The 17,424-nt window shown below is 35.3% G+C and overlaps 2 protein-coding genes across 2 annotated transcripts; both read left to right on the forward strand.

Annotated features, from left to right (window-relative positions):
• The first annotated feature begins 1,108 nt into the window (after nucleotides 1-1,108).
• LOC114481838 (homeodomain-interacting protein kinase 2-like) lies at nucleotides 1,109-3,938 on the forward strand. The gene is made up of 8 exons (XM_028476892.1): nucleotides 1,109-1,121; nucleotides 1,531-1,706; nucleotides 1,819-2,010; nucleotides 2,153-2,334; nucleotides 3,018-3,141; nucleotides 3,258-3,377; nucleotides 3,466-3,558; nucleotides 3,768-3,938. Exons 1-8 carry the CDS (start codon nucleotides 1,109-1,111, stop codon nucleotides 3,936-3,938), a joined length of 1,071 nt encoding a protein of 356 aa, XP_028332693.1.
• Nucleotides 3,939-10,955: 7,017 nt separating this feature from the next.
• LOC114481839 (homeodomain-interacting protein kinase 2-like) lies at nucleotides 10,956-14,553 on the forward strand. Its single transcript, XM_028476893.1, has 11 exons — nucleotides 10,956-10,977; nucleotides 11,131-11,204; nucleotides 11,610-11,785; nucleotides 11,887-12,078; nucleotides 12,221-12,402; nucleotides 13,084-13,207; nucleotides 13,334-13,453; nucleotides 13,542-13,634; nucleotides 13,844-14,013; nucleotides 14,109-14,298; nucleotides 14,386-14,553. Exons 2-11 carry the CDS (start codon nucleotides 11,192-11,194, stop codon nucleotides 14,551-14,553), a joined length of 1,428 nt encoding a protein of 475 aa, XP_028332694.1. The 5' UTR covers nucleotides 10,956-10,977; nucleotides 11,131-11,191.
• The last annotated feature ends 2,871 nt before the right edge of the window (nucleotides 14,554-17,424 follow it).

Consider the following 17,424-nt stretch of genomic DNA (forward strand, 5'->3'; position numbering starts at 1 on the left):
TAATTAATTATCCAAAATGAAGCAATGACAAAAAAAAAATAGCTGTCAGGAGAGAAAATGTACAGAGCAACAAGGGCATTGAGAGAAATGAAGATTAGATTAGATCTTTAATTATTGAATATATATCAATATTAAAAGTGAATAATAATAATAATAATAATAATAATAATAATAATAATAATAATAATAATAATAATAATAATAATAATAATAATAATAATAATAATAATAAATGAATACATATATGCACATTTAATAATCATCTCATTGAAGATATTCCTGTTCAAAAAGGGTTTGAAGAAGTTTAAAACTTTTCCAGTCCTACATCCTTATATTATTAATTCAATAGTGGAGTAAAAGTACAAAAAAAAAGAAAACTACCTAAGTATATTTATTTCATTTGTCAACACTAAAATTATGCATGTGCAATACAGTTTGATGGTCGCTTTCAAGTATGGTTGCCATGGCTGCAAGATGAAAGAGAGCCAAACAAAGCCATAAATCCAGTAGCTTGTCTGAGTGGTTGTGGTTCAGTTGGACAAACATTCTCTCTTGATCCAAGTATCCAGAAGTTAAATAAGCAATATTTGAATATTTTCAGAGCTCAAATTGTGAAAACCTGATTAAGAAATGGCTGCTGTAGGTAAGAGACTTTACCGATGTTACAAATTATCATTTGAAAATTATTTTTTATTCTGGTTTTAATATGTTGGACATTTCATTCCTTGGGGAAAAAAACAGATCAATATTTTATGGAGATGATACTGTTTAGTACAGTTTGAGAGTCTTTTAAAACTTTTCCAGTCCTACATCCTTATATTATTAATTCAATAGTGGAGTAAAAGTACCAAAAAAAAAGAAAACTACCAAAGTATTTTTATTTCATTTGTCAACACTGAAATTATGCATGTGCAATAGAGTTTGATGGTCACTTTCAAGTATGGTTGCCATGGCTGCAAGATGAAAGAGAGCCAAACAAAGCCATAACTCCAGTAACTTGTCTGAGTGGTTGTGGTTCAGTTGGACAAACATTCTCTCTTGATCCAAGTATCCAGAAGTTAAATAAGCAATATTTTCAAAGCTCAAATTGTAAAAACCTGACTGAGAAATGGCTGCTGTAGGTAAGAGACTTTACAAACAAAATATGAGGATGAACTCTGATCTGCTAAAGATGAAAGAAGACTTTAGTAAATCAGTAGATTTACTTAAAAAGTTTTACAAATTATCCTTAGAAAATTACTTTAATCTGGTTTAATTAAATTGAAAATAACATTTCTTGAAAAAAAAAAAACCTGTTTGATATTTAATGTAGATAATACAGTTTAGAGTGTACCAACAGAAAATGCAACACATGCAATAAATGCAGAGTCAGGACTTCACATTAAAAGTAGATTTGACTGTTTTTTTTAAAAAAAAAAAAAACCCTCAAACTTCAAAATGACAGGACAGGACAACATGTCCTTGTTTATGTGAGTCTCACTGTTGAAATACTGAACACTAACCTTGTGTCCTGTCTATCCACTTTGACAGAGTCTCAACTAATTGTAGGACAGGTTCTGCAGAGCAGCTCAACTCAATATACAATCATTGAGTTCATCGGAGAAGGTTCCTTCGGCAAAGTGGCCAAATGCCACGTTAATTCCACTGGGGAACTAGTGGCAGTAAAAATCATGAAGGACGGGTTTGTGCAAGGCGTGGAGGAGGAGGTGAGTGTTTGGATCTCTCCTAGTTTTGGTGCCTCCAACAGGTCTTTAACTATGAACTGTTTAGGGAATAGTGATATAAAGATGATCTAATTGTGCTTTTATTCCCCTCCAGCTGTCTATGTTGAATAAAATCAGCGAATTGGATCCAGACCAGTTTAACTTGGTCAAATTCCACGAGAGGTTCGAGTACTCCAGCTACACCTGCCTTGTTTTTGAATTGCTTGAGATGAACCTATTACAGTATCTCAAAACTGTAGTGGGTTCCTCAATGTATGTGAACCAAATCCGCCCCATTGCCAAGCAGGTATGATCCTTTTTTATTGTGTGACTAAAATCCTATCAATGATAATTCTTGCTAATTGAGCCTTGAGTTAAAGTTTGAGCTAAAACAGCTCCATAAGAGGAACTCCATTTTAATTCTGTCTTTTCTCATCGTGTCTCTGCAGATGTTGGTAGCCTTACAGAGACTCCAATCTCTGGGGATCACCCACAATGACATCAAGCTTGACAATGTGATGGTGGTAAACACTGAGGAGGATACATTACAAGTCAAGCTCATTGACTTCGGACTGGCTCATCCATCCTCCTCCGCACCGCATGGGAAGTGGCTTCAACCCCTTGGCTACAGGTATGAGGGTGTCAGCCTGAATGACTTCTGTGTTTTTGCAACAAACCTGTGTCCTTATTAGGGGTGTAACCATTCATTTTAGCTACGATTCGATTCGTTGTTTTGGCGATTTGATTCAAAGATGATATTGGTTCATTTAGAACAATTCGATCTGAAACGATTAAGTGACTTGAAATTGATTCTGTAAGTTTTTAGTCAAAATAATAATTCAACCAGTGTGACTGAAATAAAATCCCTGAATACTAGACAGTACAGGTGAGGTTTGATAGATTCCTAAATTTTCTTGTAGAGGAATCGTCTATGAATATATTATGAACATAAATGTAATGTATTCACATTTTATTTGAATGAAGTCCAACCAACACTTCAGTTTAAATAACAGTATGTGACCTTTTCTGCTACCTGGTACTTTTCATTTTAACTTGATGGTGAGCTTAAGGCTTTCTGCAGAGCTAATGCTAGCAAGCTAAGGCTACGTTTCGATTGATTACCTCTTAAAGCGATTTTATATTGATTAATGTCATCCGGAAGGCTGAGCACAGATTGATGTCGTTGGATTGTAGGAATATAAATCAATGAATCAATCGAGTGGATGAATCGATACACCCTTAGTAATTATAGTGTTGGTACTTAGTGCTAAGCATCAGATTTCTAAAATGTATTTCATTCATTTTGCTTCACAGGGCCCCAGAGGTGTGTCTTGGCCTTCCGTACACAGAGGCCATTGACATGTGGGGACTGGGCTATATGCTGGCCAACCTTTACCTGACTACCAACCTCTTCCCTGTCAGATGTGAATATCTCATGGTAAGTCACCTTTTTTAATACACCATCCCTCCATCCATTTAATGACCTACATGCTCTTTCTCAAACATGTATATAAAGTCTTGAAGAACGGTCCCTAATGTGTGTTCTTTCTGCAGATGAAAGCCATGGTGGAGTGTCTTGGAATGCCATCAGAAGACCAGCTCCTATTTGGCATGCATGCACAGAGATTCTTTTGTGGGGATGAAGATGAGCTTGGCTTAACATGGAGGCTCCTGGTAAAACATACTTTTTTATTGTTGTTGAATCTTGACTGTTGCCTTAAACTTATCCTAAACCCTTATTATTGTCATTGTGTTTCCTCAGACACCAGAAGAATACTCAAGTATTAACACTGTGAAAGCCAAGGAATGGCCCACCAGGCGCCCTCATTTCAACTCCTTGGATGACCTGATCTATGTAAGTGTTCTCTACAATCTTTGAGTTCAAATACTTAGCAGCGGTCTCTTCTTTAAGATGTAACCTACTTTATCCATGTGTTTATAAGATTAAATTACTCACGGTTGATTTTTTTGTGAACACTTATCACATGTTTTGAGCGAGAGAGGTTTGAACTTGTTCTAGGACCTACAGGAACTCTTTTTTTTCTTTTCTTTTTTTAAATCCAGATCTATGAAGAAGAGGATGCTGCAGAGTTTATGGACAGGAGGGAGTTCATAGACTTCCTCAAGCACCTGCTGACTCTGGATGAGGAGAAGAGATTCTCTCCGACTGATGCTCTTCAGCATCCATTTATCACGATGACCCACCTGAGCCAGGATGCAGACAGCAGTGACTAGTGAGTTTCTGCACTGAGGAGGCAATCACACACGGAGATCAACTTGTTGTTCTATTGACTTTTGTACTAATCTTTTTTTTTAATTTTTCTCTAGTCTTTCCACTGCACAGGCACTAATGCCAACGGAGGCCTCACGAACTGTTACTCTTGTGAAGGATGGTGAGGCACATGTGTATGAAGAGGCTGATGAGGTCCTGCCAACTCCTGCATCCAGTCAAAACACACACATTGAGACAGACGTCCCCAAGGTCCCTCTTTCTCATGTGGAAGATGACACTGGAAGCGTTCAGGAACCTTGCCAGGATTGGGGAAATGAACTCCGTCTTCCTTCAACTCAAAATGATTCAGGAATCTGTTCATTTCCCGAACAGTTTCCTGATGATTGTGATGAGAATCTAAAATCAACTTCCTTAAAGAATGAACCTGGAGTGGAAGACGTCCCCTTCCCCATCCCCACGAAGTTTGAAAAAGTTCGGAGGTTCTTCTCCCAATTTTGTAAAACGTTTTTCGGCTGCTGCTGTTCCTCCGTGCAGGAGTAATTTCTTTATATGTATAATTCTATTCTGTTTTATTCACCCTCCCCTACTATTCTCATATTACTACTTATAATAGTGTTTATTATTTTATTTGTTTCACTATAAGGTGACCTTTAGACGTGTTAAAAGGCCCTTGTGAAACAAAATGTATTTTTTTATTGTATTACATTTCTATGTATATTTGCCATTAAATACACTTCATGACTTACCTGCTTTGTTAATGTTTTCATCGTTTTGACCCCTTTTTCACAAATATTTTGAAGTTTTTTTTGGGAAAGTCCCTGACATTGTAGTGTGCTAAAAGTGGTGCAAAACTGCTGAATGTCCTGGATCAAAATGAAAAGGAGCTGTGTTCATTTTTAATAAGTCAGTAGTGGTGATGGCATTGCCCAATACCATGTCAGCCCTAAAACGAATTCCAAAGCCCTACTTGGCAACATGATTTCAGCATCCTCCTATGGTTATAAATAATAATAATAATAATAATAATAATAATAATAATAATAATAATAATAATAATAATAAATAATGTATTTTATATACTTAGAATTGGTAAAACATTCGTGATGATGGATAATTTTACACAAACAATAATAATTTAATATGAGTAATAACAATAATTTTGACTCTCTCCATAATAATTTTCCTATAAAGCAAATAACAAAATTTCACATGCTCATCAAATGTTATCAAGGAGTGGAATAAGCTCACCATTGATCTGAAAATATTATAACTTCTGTTGTTTTGCAAAAAGTTTCTAAGAAGCATCAAATCCTGGCTTTATTTATTTATCTGAATACTATCCACTGTTATCCAGGATGTTTATTATTATTTGCGCCATAGTATGTATTCATCTTAAAGATGTGAATCCTTGTGTCTATCACAATCAAAATGGTTTAAAAGTGAGCAAATAAGGTGGAAGAGGTGGTGAAATGGGATTTTTAATAACTACAGAAATTGGTTAAAAATTGCAAATTCGAGTGGCCAAAAACAGACAGAAAAAGTGTTAAAAAAGGTTCAAAGTGTCAATGTTGGAACAGTTACAGTAGTTTAACTGGCAAATAATGGGTATGACAAATGGTGGATGTGGTTAAACTGGTAAAAAAAAAAAATAAGCGTCAAATATGGTGAAAATAGGTTAAAAGTGACAATAATGGGTCAACATATGTGACATTACGTGGGAAAAGTGGTGGAAAGTGCCGAAAATGTCTTGTGCAAAAAAGGCATTAAAATTTTATTTTGAAGTGACAGAAAGAGCAAAAATACGACAAGAATATTGATGAAAAAAGGTTCAAATATGTCCAGTTTGGTGTAGTTATTCATACAGAGGTCTGTTCAGGGACTGGCTGCATCTATTGTTGGAGGAGGAGATGAATGTAGCAGACGGCGAGAACAGATATTTTCTGTTAGAGTGATTTGGTCCTTTCTTACTACAGGGTGAGCCCAAACACCTCGCTCCAATTTGATGATGCGTTTCCACTTTGATGACAAATTTGACGCGGCACTGAGCTGGAGAAGCCGCGCCTCCAGGAATCTCTCTGCCGTGATTGACATGTAAACAGACACGCCCACAAAGGTGAGCATTTCAGCGTCCTTCGCGCAGTGCTGTGTATGTATTTTCTACAGTCTATGAACGCCCCGCCCCCACGCTCTGTCTCGTGTTTATAAAGCAGCATGAGCTTGGCTACGAAGTGGGTGGGAGGAGGGCGGGCCGTCCTCTGGCCCTACGTCACCGTGCGGGGAGGAGAAAGTCAGTGTCCCGTCTATAGACACGCCCACACTTAAATATGCATGAGTAGGCTGTAAATCAGCCTGTTTGTGTAGAGTTGCTCAGAAAGAGACTTTTCAGAGGCTAAAACTATGGTAAACAGGAGAGTTTGGGAAAATAAACCTCAAATACTATGTTTTTGGGGTTCTTAGAACAAATGGAGATGGGTGAAAATTAGCATGATATGGGACCTTTAACAACATATTGCACAACCACAATTTTGGCAATAAATCATTTTACTTACTACACGTTTTTTAATTTTTTATATAGAGCTGAGCACATGAAACAGTGCATTAGTGTTAAATCGGTCAACATTATACAAAACAAAGACTGGTCAAGGGAATGAATGTGTGTGTATACAGACAAACAGTACTCCTCTGTTGAAGAGTGCTTTGTATGAATATGAAACTGGCCTGGACAAAAATGATGGTACGGTGCCCTTAAATCACCTGACTGCAGCGATTGACTCAACAACTACATTGTGCAACAAAATGTTAAGACTCTGCTGCAGTAGCTCCACTCTATGCTCCTCTAAGGTCAGCTCAGCTTCTCCCACCTGCTGACTTTTCACCAGGCTTCCACTGCAGGCCACGACCTCAATCATTGAGTTCACAAAACTTGACTCAGATTGGTTTGGAAGCTCTTCGGTCACCACCTGAAACACATTTACGCAGTAACTGACCCTTTTCGGCTGTATTGCAATTGTTTTCTACTGTGTACCAACTCCTATCTGGGTCATTTATGTCTTTTCAACAAATAACTCACACACTGGTTGAAAAAAAAAATCTGAAATGTTTACCAGTTGTTCCATGATTATTCAATAGGCACACTGTATCCAGATAGCACACATATATCTCGCCGACGTCGGCACGATGAATGAAGTTGAATTGGCGAGACGTATTATGGAGAGTGTTTGCTCAATGGGCAGACGTCACGGAGACATCAGCCGATGTTTGGACGATGGATTAAAGATGCTCAGCGCGGCCTCTCTGCAGCTTATATTAACCTTTATTTAGCTCGGATCATTCAATTAGTAAATATCTCCATATCCATAGTCGAGTATTTACTTAAATCTGATAGGAATATGGCAATATCACAACAACAACAACAACAACAATATACTACCACTAAATAGCTTATTATGTGTGGACAAAATAAAGAGAGACACAGTTCATGATCATAAATGTATTTTCAGTAGCATAGCCAAAAGAAAAGTGACAATGCCAAAGCAGAAAGTGACAGTTTACAGTTCTACATTTTTATAAGTAGTATCATTAGGAGTAGAATGCCGAGACACGATCTGAGGACGACATCGGCGAGACGTATGCGTGCAATCTGGGTACTTTTTAGTTTGAGCAGATGAATACTTTTTGAGATATGGACAATTTAGTGAGGGGGGTATGTGTTGATTTTAATGCGTCGTTATTTTTCTTCCATTTCCAGCTTCCAATATCTCAAGAACTACAGGAAACTGAAATTTGGTATAGTAATACAGCTTCACCTACTCTCTCAGAATAAACAAAAATATCTGCTATACATCCTATCTAGTGGATATGCCAGCTCATCAAAATTGGAAAAATGTTTTTGGGGGTTTGGGGATAAAAACTAATAAATAACACGTGATTATAAGACAAAGAAGCAAGCTACAATGGCCTCATGTTAAAGATTTTCAATATTCACAAAGTTGGGGTCGAAAATAAAAGTGAAGAAGTCGCATAAATAAAAAAAATTATATCCCAAGAAATAGATTTTTTTTTTCTCTTATATTCCTTATATTAAAAGAGGTGTTTTTTCGAATTTCAAGAGACTGTCACCCAAGAAGAACCAATGCATATATGTGACTAATCATTAGTGATGTGAACATTCTATGTACATACAGTAGCTCAAAGATGATCAAATTACAGGAAGCGGCACATGCTAAGTTGTTAACTGAAGACCAAAACATGTTCCAGAGCTTTTTTCCAATTTTGATGAGCTGGCATGTCCACCAGATAGGATGTATGTGAGATCGTTTTGTATATTCTGAAAGAGTAGGTGGAACTGTATTACTATACCAAATTTCAGTTTCCTATGTGATGTAGTTCCTGAGATACTGGAAGCTGAAAATGGAAGAAATATAAGGACGCACAAAAATGACATAAAATGTGTTTATTTATTTTTTTTTTTAATTAATTCAATAATTAATTAATTAATTAATTATCCAAAATAAAGCAATGACAAAAAAAAAAAAAGCTGTCAGGAGAGAAAATGTACAGAGCAACAAGGGCATTGAGAGAAATGAAGATTAGATTAGATCTTTAATTATTGAATATATATCAATATTAAAAGTAAAAAAGTGAATAATAATAATAATAATAATAATAATAATAATAATAATAATAATAATGATAATAATATTAATAATAATAATAATAATAATAATAGTAATATTAATAATTTTATTAATAATAATAATAATAATAATAATAATAATAATAATAATAATAATAATAATAATAATAATAATAATAATAATAATAATAATAAATGAATACATATATGCACATTTAATAATCATCTCATTGAAGATATTCCTGTTGAAAAAGGGTTTGAAGAAGTTTAAAACTTTTCCAGTCCTACATCCTTATATTATTAATTCAATAGTGGAGTAAAAGTACAAAAAAAAAGAAAACTACCTAAGTATATTTATTTCATTTGTCAACACTGAAATTATGCATGTGCAATACAGTTTGATGGTTGCTTTCAAGTATGGTTGCCATGGCTGCAAGATGAAAGAGAGCCAAACAAAGCCATAACTCCAGTAGCTTGTCTGAGTGGTTGTGGTTCAGTTGGACAAACATTCTCTCTTGATCCAAGTATCCAGAAGTTAAATAAGCAATATTTGAATATTTTCAAAGCTCAAATTGTGAAAACCTGATTAAGAAATGGCTGCTGTAGGTAAGAGACTTTACCGATGTTACAAATTATCATTTGAAAATTATTTTTTATTCTGGTTTTAATATGTTGGACATTTCATTCCTTTGGGAAAAAAACAGATCAATATTTTATGGAGATGATACTGTTTAGTACAGTTTGAGAGTCTTTTAAAACTTTTCCAGTCCTACATCCTTATATTATTAATTCAATAGTGGAGTAAAAGTACAAAAAAAAAAAACTACCCAAGTATATTTATTTCATTTATCAACACTGAATTTATGCATGTACAATACAGTTTGATGGTCGCTTTCAAGTATGGTTGCCATGGCTGCAAGATGAAAGAGAGCCAAACAAAGCCATAACTCCAGTAGCTTGTCTGAGTGGTTGTGGTTCAGTTGGACAAACATTCTCTCTTGATCCAAGTATCCAGAAGTTAAATAAGCAATATTTGAATATTTTCAAAGCTCAAATTGTGAAAACCTGATTAAGAAATGGCTGCTGTAGGTAAGAGACTTTACCGATGTTACAAATTATCATTTGAAAATTATTTTTTATTCTGGTTTTAATATGTTGGACATTTCATTCCTTTGGGAAAAAAACAGATCAATATTTTATGGAGATGATACTGTTTAGTACAGTTTGAGAGTCTTTTAAAACTTTTCCAGTCCTACATCCTTATATTCTTAATTCAATAGTGGAGTAAAAGTACAAAAAAAAAACTACCTCAGTATATTTATTTCATTTATCAACTCAATAATTAATTAATTAATTAATTATCCAAAATGTAACAATGACAAAAAAAAATTGCTGTCAGGTGAGAAAATGTACAGAGCAACAAGGGCATTGAGAGAAATGAAGATTAGATTAGATCTTTATTTATTGAATATACATCAATATTAAAAGTAGAAAAGTGAATAATAATAATAATAATAATAATAATAATAATAATAATAATAATAATAATAATAATAATAATAATAATAATAATAATAATAATAATAATAATAAATGAATACATATATGTATATTTAATAATCATCTCATTGAAGATATTCCTGTTCAAAAAGGGTTTGAAGAAGTTTAAAACTTTTCCAGTCCTACATCCTTATATTATTAATTCAATAGTGGAGTAAAAGTACAAAAAAAGAGAAAACTACCTAAGTATATTTATTTCATTTGTCAACACTAAAATTATGCATGTGCAATACAGTTTGATGGTTGCTTTCAAGTATGGTTGCCATGGCTGCAAGACGAAAGAGAGCCAAACAAAGCCATAACTCCAGTAGCTTGTCTGAGTGGTTGTGGTTCAGTTGGACAAACATTCTCTCTTGATCCAAGTATCCAGAAGTTAAATAAGCAATATTTGAATATTTTCAAAGCTCAAATTGTGAAAACCTGATTAAGAAATGGCTGCTGTAGGTAAGAGACTTTACCGATGTTACAAATTATCATTTGAAAATTATTTTTTATTCTGGTTTTAATATGTTGGACATTTCATTCCTTGGGGAAAAAAACAGATCAATATTTTATGGAGATGATACTGTTTAGTACAGTTTGAGAGTCTTTTAAAACTTTTCCAGTCCTACATCCTTATATTCTTAATTCAATAGTGGAGTAAAAGTACAAAAAAAAAAAACTACCTAAGTATATTTATTTCATTTATCAACACTGAATTTATGCATGTACAATACAGTTTGATGGTCACTTTCAAGTATGGTTGCCATGGCTGCAAGATGAAAGAAAGCCAAACAAAGCCATAACTCCAGTAGCTTGTCTGAGTGGTTGTGGTTCAGTTGGACAAACATTCTCTCTTGATCCAAGTATCCAGAAGTTAAATAAGCAATATTTGAATATTTTCAAAGCTCAAATTGTGAAAACCTGATTAAGAAATGGCTGCTGTAGGTAAGAGACTTTACCGATGTTACAAATTATCATTTGAAAATTATTTTTTATTCTGGTTTTAATATGTCCAGAAGTTAAATAAGCAATATTTGAATATTTTCAAAGCTCAAATTGTAAAAACCTGATTGAGAAATGGCTGCTGTAGGTAAGAGACTTTACAAACAAAATATGAGGATGAACTCTGATCTGCTAAAGATGAAAGAAGACTTTAGTAAATCAGTAGATTTACTTAAAAAGTTTTACAACTTATCCTTAGAAAATTACTTTTATCTGGTTTAATTAAATTGAAAATAACATTTCTTGAAAAAAAAAAAACCTGTTTGATATTTAATGTAGATAATACAGTTTAGAGTGAAACCAACAAAAAATGCAACACATGCAATAAATGCAGAGTCAGGACTTCACATTAAAAGTAGATTTGACTGTTTTTTTTAAAAAAAAAACCTCAAACTTCAAAATGACAGGCCAGGACAACATGTCCTTGTTTATGTGAGTCTCACTGTTGAAATACTGAATACTAACCTTGTGTCCTGTCTATCCACTTTGACAGAGTCTCAACTAATTGTAGGACAGGTTCTGCAGAGCAGCTCAACTCAATACACAATCATTGAGTTCATCGGAGAAGGTTCCTTCGGCAAAGTGGCCAAATGCCACGTTAATTCCACCGGGGAACTAGTGGCAGTAAAAATCATGAAGGACGGGTTTGTGCAAGGCGTGGAGGAGGAGGTGAGTGTTTGGATCTCTCCTAGTTTTGGTGCCTCCAACAGGTCTTTAACTAGGGAATAGTGATATAAAGACGATCACATTGTGCTTTTATTCCCCTCCAGCTGTCTATGTTGAGTAAAATCAACGAATTGGATCCAGACCAGTTTAACCTGGTCAAATTCCACGAGAGGTTCGAGTACTCCAGCTATACCTGCCTTGTCTTTGAATTGCTTGAGATGAACCTATTACAGTATCTCAAAACTGTAGTGGGTTCCTCAATGTATGTGAACCAAATCCGCCCCATTGCCAAGCAGGTATGATCCTTTTTTATTGTGTGACTAAAATCCTATCTATGATAATTCTTGCTAATTGAGCCTTGAGTTAAAGTTTGAGCTTAAACAGCTCCATAAGAGGAACTCCATTTTAATTCTGTCTTTTCTCATCGTGTCTCTGCAGATGTTGGTAGCCTTACAGAGACTCCAGTCTCTGGGGATCACCCACAATGACATCAAGCTTGACAATGTGATGGTGGTAAACACTGAGGAGGATACATTACAAGTCAAGCTCATTGACTTCGGACTGGCTCATCCATCCTCCTCCGCACCGCATGGGAAGTGGCTTCAACCCCTTGGCTACAGGTATGAGGGTGTCAGCCTGAATGACTTCTGTGTTTTTGCAACAAACCTGTGTCCTTATTAGGGGTGTAACCATTCATTTTAGCTACGATTCGATTCGTTGTTGGCGATTTGATTCAAAGATGATATTGGTTCATTTAGAACAATTCGATCTGAAACGATTAAGTGACTTGAAATTGATTCTGTAAGTTTTTAGTCAAAATAATAATTCAACCAGTGTGACTGAAATAAAATCCCTGAATACTAGACAGTACAGGTGAGGTTTTATAGATTCCTGAATTTTCTTGTAGAGGAATCGTCTATGAATATATTATGAACATAAATGTAATGTATTCACATTTTATTTGAATGAAGTCCAACCAACACTTCAGTTTAAATAACAGTATGTGACCTTTTCTGCTACCTGGTACTTTTCATTTTAACTTGATGGTGAGCTTAAGGCTTTCTGCAGAGCTAATGCTAGCAAGCTAAGGCTACGTTTCGATTGATTACCTCTTAAAGCGATTTTATATTGATTAATGTCATCTGGAAGGCCGAGCACAGATTGATGTCGTTGGATTGTAGGATTATAAATCAATGAATCAATCGAGTGGATGAATCGATACACCCTTAGTAATTATAGTGTTGGTACTTAGTGCTAAGCATCAGATTTCTAAAACGTATTTCATTCATTTTGCTTCACAGGGCTCCAGAGGTGTGTCTTGGCCTTCCGTACACAGAGGCCATTGACATGTGGGGACTGGGCTATATGCTGGCCAACCTTTACCTGACTACCAACCTCTTCCCTGTCAGATGTGAATATCTCATGGTAGGTCATCTTTTTTTATACACCATCCCTCCATCCATTTAATGACCTACATGCTCTTTCTCAAACATGTATATAAAGTCTTGAAGAACGGTCCCTCATGTGTGTAATTGTGTGTTCTTTCTGCAGATGAAAGCCATGGTGGAGTGTCTTGGAATGCCATCAGAAGACCAGCTCCTATTTGGCATGCATGCACAGAGATTCTTTTGTGGGGATGAAGATGAGCTTGGCTTAACATGGAGGCTCCTGGTAAAACATACTTTTTTATTGTTGTTGAATCTTGACTGTTGCCTTAAACTTATCCTAAACCCTTATTATTGTCATTGTATTTCCTTAGACACCAGAAGAATACTCAAGTATTAACACTGTGAAAGCCAAGGAATGGCCCACCAGGCGCCCTCATTTCAACTCCTTGGATGACCTGATCTATGTAAGTGTTCTCTACAATCTTTGAGTTCAAATACTTAGCAGCGGTCTCTTCTTTAAGATGTAACCTACTTTATCCATGTGTTTATAAGATTAAATTACTCACGGTTGATTTTTTTGTGAACACTTATCACATGTTTTGAGCGAGAGAGGTTTGAACTTGTGCAAGGACCTACAGGAACTCTTTTTTTTCTTTTCTTTTTTTAAATCCAGATCTATGAAGAAGAGGATGCTGCAGAGTTTATGGACAGGAGGGAGTTCATAGACTTCCTCAAGCACCTGCTGACTCTGGATGAGGAGAAGAGATTCTCTCCGACTGATGCTCTTCAGCATCCATTTATCACGATGACCCACCTGAGCCAGGTAGCAGACAGCAGTGACTAGTGAGTTTCTGCACTGAGGAGGCAATCACACACGGAGATCAACTTGTTGTTCTATTGACTTTTGTACTAATCTTTTTTTTTTAATTTTTCTCTAGTCTTTCCACTGCACAGGCACTAATGCCAACAAAGGCCTCACGAACTGTTACTCCTGTGAAGGATGGTGAGGCACATGTGGCTGAAGAGGCTGATGAGGTCCTGCAGACTCCTGCATCCAGTCAAAACACACAAATTGAGACAGACGTCCCCAAGGACCCTCTTTCTCATGTGGAAGATGACACTGGAAGCGTTCAGGAACCTTGCCAGGATTGGGGAAATGAACTCCGTCTTCCTTCAACTCAAAATGATTCAGGAATCTGTTCATTTCCCGAACAGTTTCCTGATCATTGTGATGAGAATCTGAAATCAACTTCCTCAAAGAATGAACCTGGAGTGGAAGACGTCCCCTTCCCCATCCCCACGAAGTTTGAAAAAGTTCGGAGGTTCTTCTCCCAAATTTGTAAAACGTTTTTCGGCTGCTGCTGTTCCTCCGTGCAGGAGTAATTTCTTTATATGTATAATTCTATTCTGTTTTATTCACCCTCCCCTACTATTCTCATATTACTACTTATAATAGTGTTTATTATTTTATTTGTTTCACTATAAGGTGACCTTTAGAGGTGTTAAAAGGCCCTTGTGAAACAAAATGTATTTTTTTTATTGTATTACATTTCTATGTATATTTGCCATTAAATACACTTCATGACTTACCTGCTTTGTTAATGTTTTCATCGTTTTGATCCCTTTTTCACAAATATTTTGAAGTTTTTTTAGGAAAGTCCCTGACATTGTAGTGTGCTAAAAGTGGTGCAAAACTGCTGAATGTCCTGGATCAAAATGAAAAGGAGCTGTGTTCATTTTTAATAAGTCAGCAGTGGTGATGGCATTGCCCAATACCATGTCAGCCCTAAAACGAATTCCAAAGCCCTACTTGGCAACATGATTTCAGCATCCTCCTATGGTTATAAATAATAATAATAATAATAATAATAATAATAATAATAATAATAATAATAATAATAAATAATGTATTTTATATACTTAGAATTGGTAAAACATTTGTGATGATGGAAAATATTACACAAACAATAATAATTTAATATGAGTAATAACAATAATTTTGACTCTCTCCATAATAATTTTCCTATAAAGCAAATAACAAAATTTCACATGCTCATCAAATGTTATCAAGGAGTGGAATAAGCTCACCATTGATCTGAAAATATTATAACTTCTGTTGTTTTGCAAAAAGTTTCTAAGAAGCATCAAATCCTGGCTTTATTTATTTATCTGAATACTATCCACTGTTATCCAGGATGTTTATTATTATTTGCGCCATAGTATATATTCATCTTAAAGATGTGAATCCTTGTTTCTATCACAATCAAAATGGTTTAAAAGTGAGCAAATAAGGTGGAAGAGGTGGTGAAATGGGATTTTTAATAACCACAGAAATTTGTTAAAAATTGCAAATTAGAGTGGCCAAAAACAGACAGAAAAAGTGTTCAAAAAGGTTCAAAGTGTCAATGTTGGAACAGTTAGTTTAACAGGCAAATAATGGGCATGACAAATGGTGGATGTGGTTAAATTGGTAAAAAAAAAAAAAAAAAAAGTGAAATATGGTCAAAATAGGTTAAAAGTGACAATAATGGGTCAACATATGTGACATTAGGTGGGAAAAGTGGTGGAAAGTGCCGAAAATGTCTTGTGCAAAAAAGGCATTAAAATTTTATTTCGAAGTGACAGAAAGAGCAAAAATATGGCAAGAAAATTGATGAAAAAAGGTTAAAATATGTCCAGTTTGGTGTAGTTATTCATACAGAGGTCTGTTCAGGGACTGGCTGCATCTATTGTTGGAGGAGGAGATGAATGTAGCAGACGGCGAGAACAGATATTTTCTGGTGAGTCAACATTTCTAGATAAGAACCCAATTCAGCGCTCGATTTATATCTGGGATCTTTCACTTTTATAAATGTATCCAGTTTCTCATACAACCTGCTTCGTGTGAAACACAGCCAGTGTTGAGAAGTAAGAGATTACATGTAACGGCCTTATGTAATCAGATTACAAAATATGAGGAACTGTAATCTGTTACAGTTACAGTTTAAATGATTGGTAATCAGATTACAGGTACATTGTTAAAATCAATTGATTACACAAAGTTACTTTTCAGTTTCGCACATGGAAACGCGATGCTTTTCCCAGAAGCCCCTATGGTAATATGAAAAAAAACCAATTTGCGTTTGACATGAGCAGCGGGAGGAGGAGCTAGAGCCATATATCTATATATAAATATATATATACAGTATATATATGTGTGTGTGTGTGTGTGTTTATGAATACATAATGTAGTGAGTGCTCTTAGGATGGAAGGAGCATTTCACCCAGAAAAACAGAGTGTTTCTGAACAGAACTTCAGACTTTAAAGTCAAAAGAAACAACTCCCTGTAAAAAGCTGACCTTCCTGTTACCAGAATAAAACTAATCTAGTGCAACTCATGGGCTAGATAATATAGGATCCTACTAAATAAATCATGGCTGATATCTAATCTAATCAACACCTCTCAGCTCTAAATGATGAAATACAACGTAAGCAGCCATTGGTTAGTAATGTTATTTCTCATTGTTCTTCCATTCTTCCTCTGCCTTCTTATCAGTTGGTACTTTTATACACAAGTGGCGTCCTGAGTGCTGCTTGTTGCCAGATTGTCTCGTCTGCTTGTCTGCAGGTCTGTTTGTTTTCTCATCCCTGTGGATTTGTATCGTTCTCACTTCTTCTATTGAGACTTAATAAACCAAAGGAACTGGCGATGGCACAGTGTGTAAGGAAAGATCAAAGCACCACAGCACAAGATAAAAAAGTCTTGCTACATTTGTGGATATAATGCAATTTCATATGGTTATTTTAATGAAGCAGTAAGTGTATTTATAGGGCTGAGAAAAGCATTCAACTCAAATTATTTTAATTTTTTTTTTTTTAAATGGAAAAGTATGGAATCAGAGTGGTTGTACTAGAATGGACGAGAAGCTACATACAGTAAGTACCTGTAATGGGCATCAGTTTGTGCAAATAGGGGATTGCAAAACAACTTGCTTAAATATAACTTGTGGAGTCCCACAGGGGTCAGTTTTGGGTCCAAATGTATTTATTTTGTATATTAATGATATATGTAGATTACCAAACCTTTATTTGAGGAAGACTAATATTTTCAGTGATGGGGAAATTTAGCAGCAGCTTTTTGTATGTGTGTATCTACGTGTACTTCGGTAACCGTACCAATAGCACCGGGGGTTGTCTGTACGGCAACCGTACAAATAGACACTTTCAACATTATATAGTGCTGATTGTGTAAAACTGCTCCCTCTACTATTATC

Source organism: Gouania willdenowi, chromosome 19 (genome assembly GCF_900634775.1).
Source record: "Gouania willdenowi chromosome 19, fGouWil2.1, whole genome shotgun sequence".
NCBI lineage: Eukaryota > Metazoa > Chordata > Actinopteri > Blenniiformes > Gobiesocidae > Gouania > Gouania willdenowi.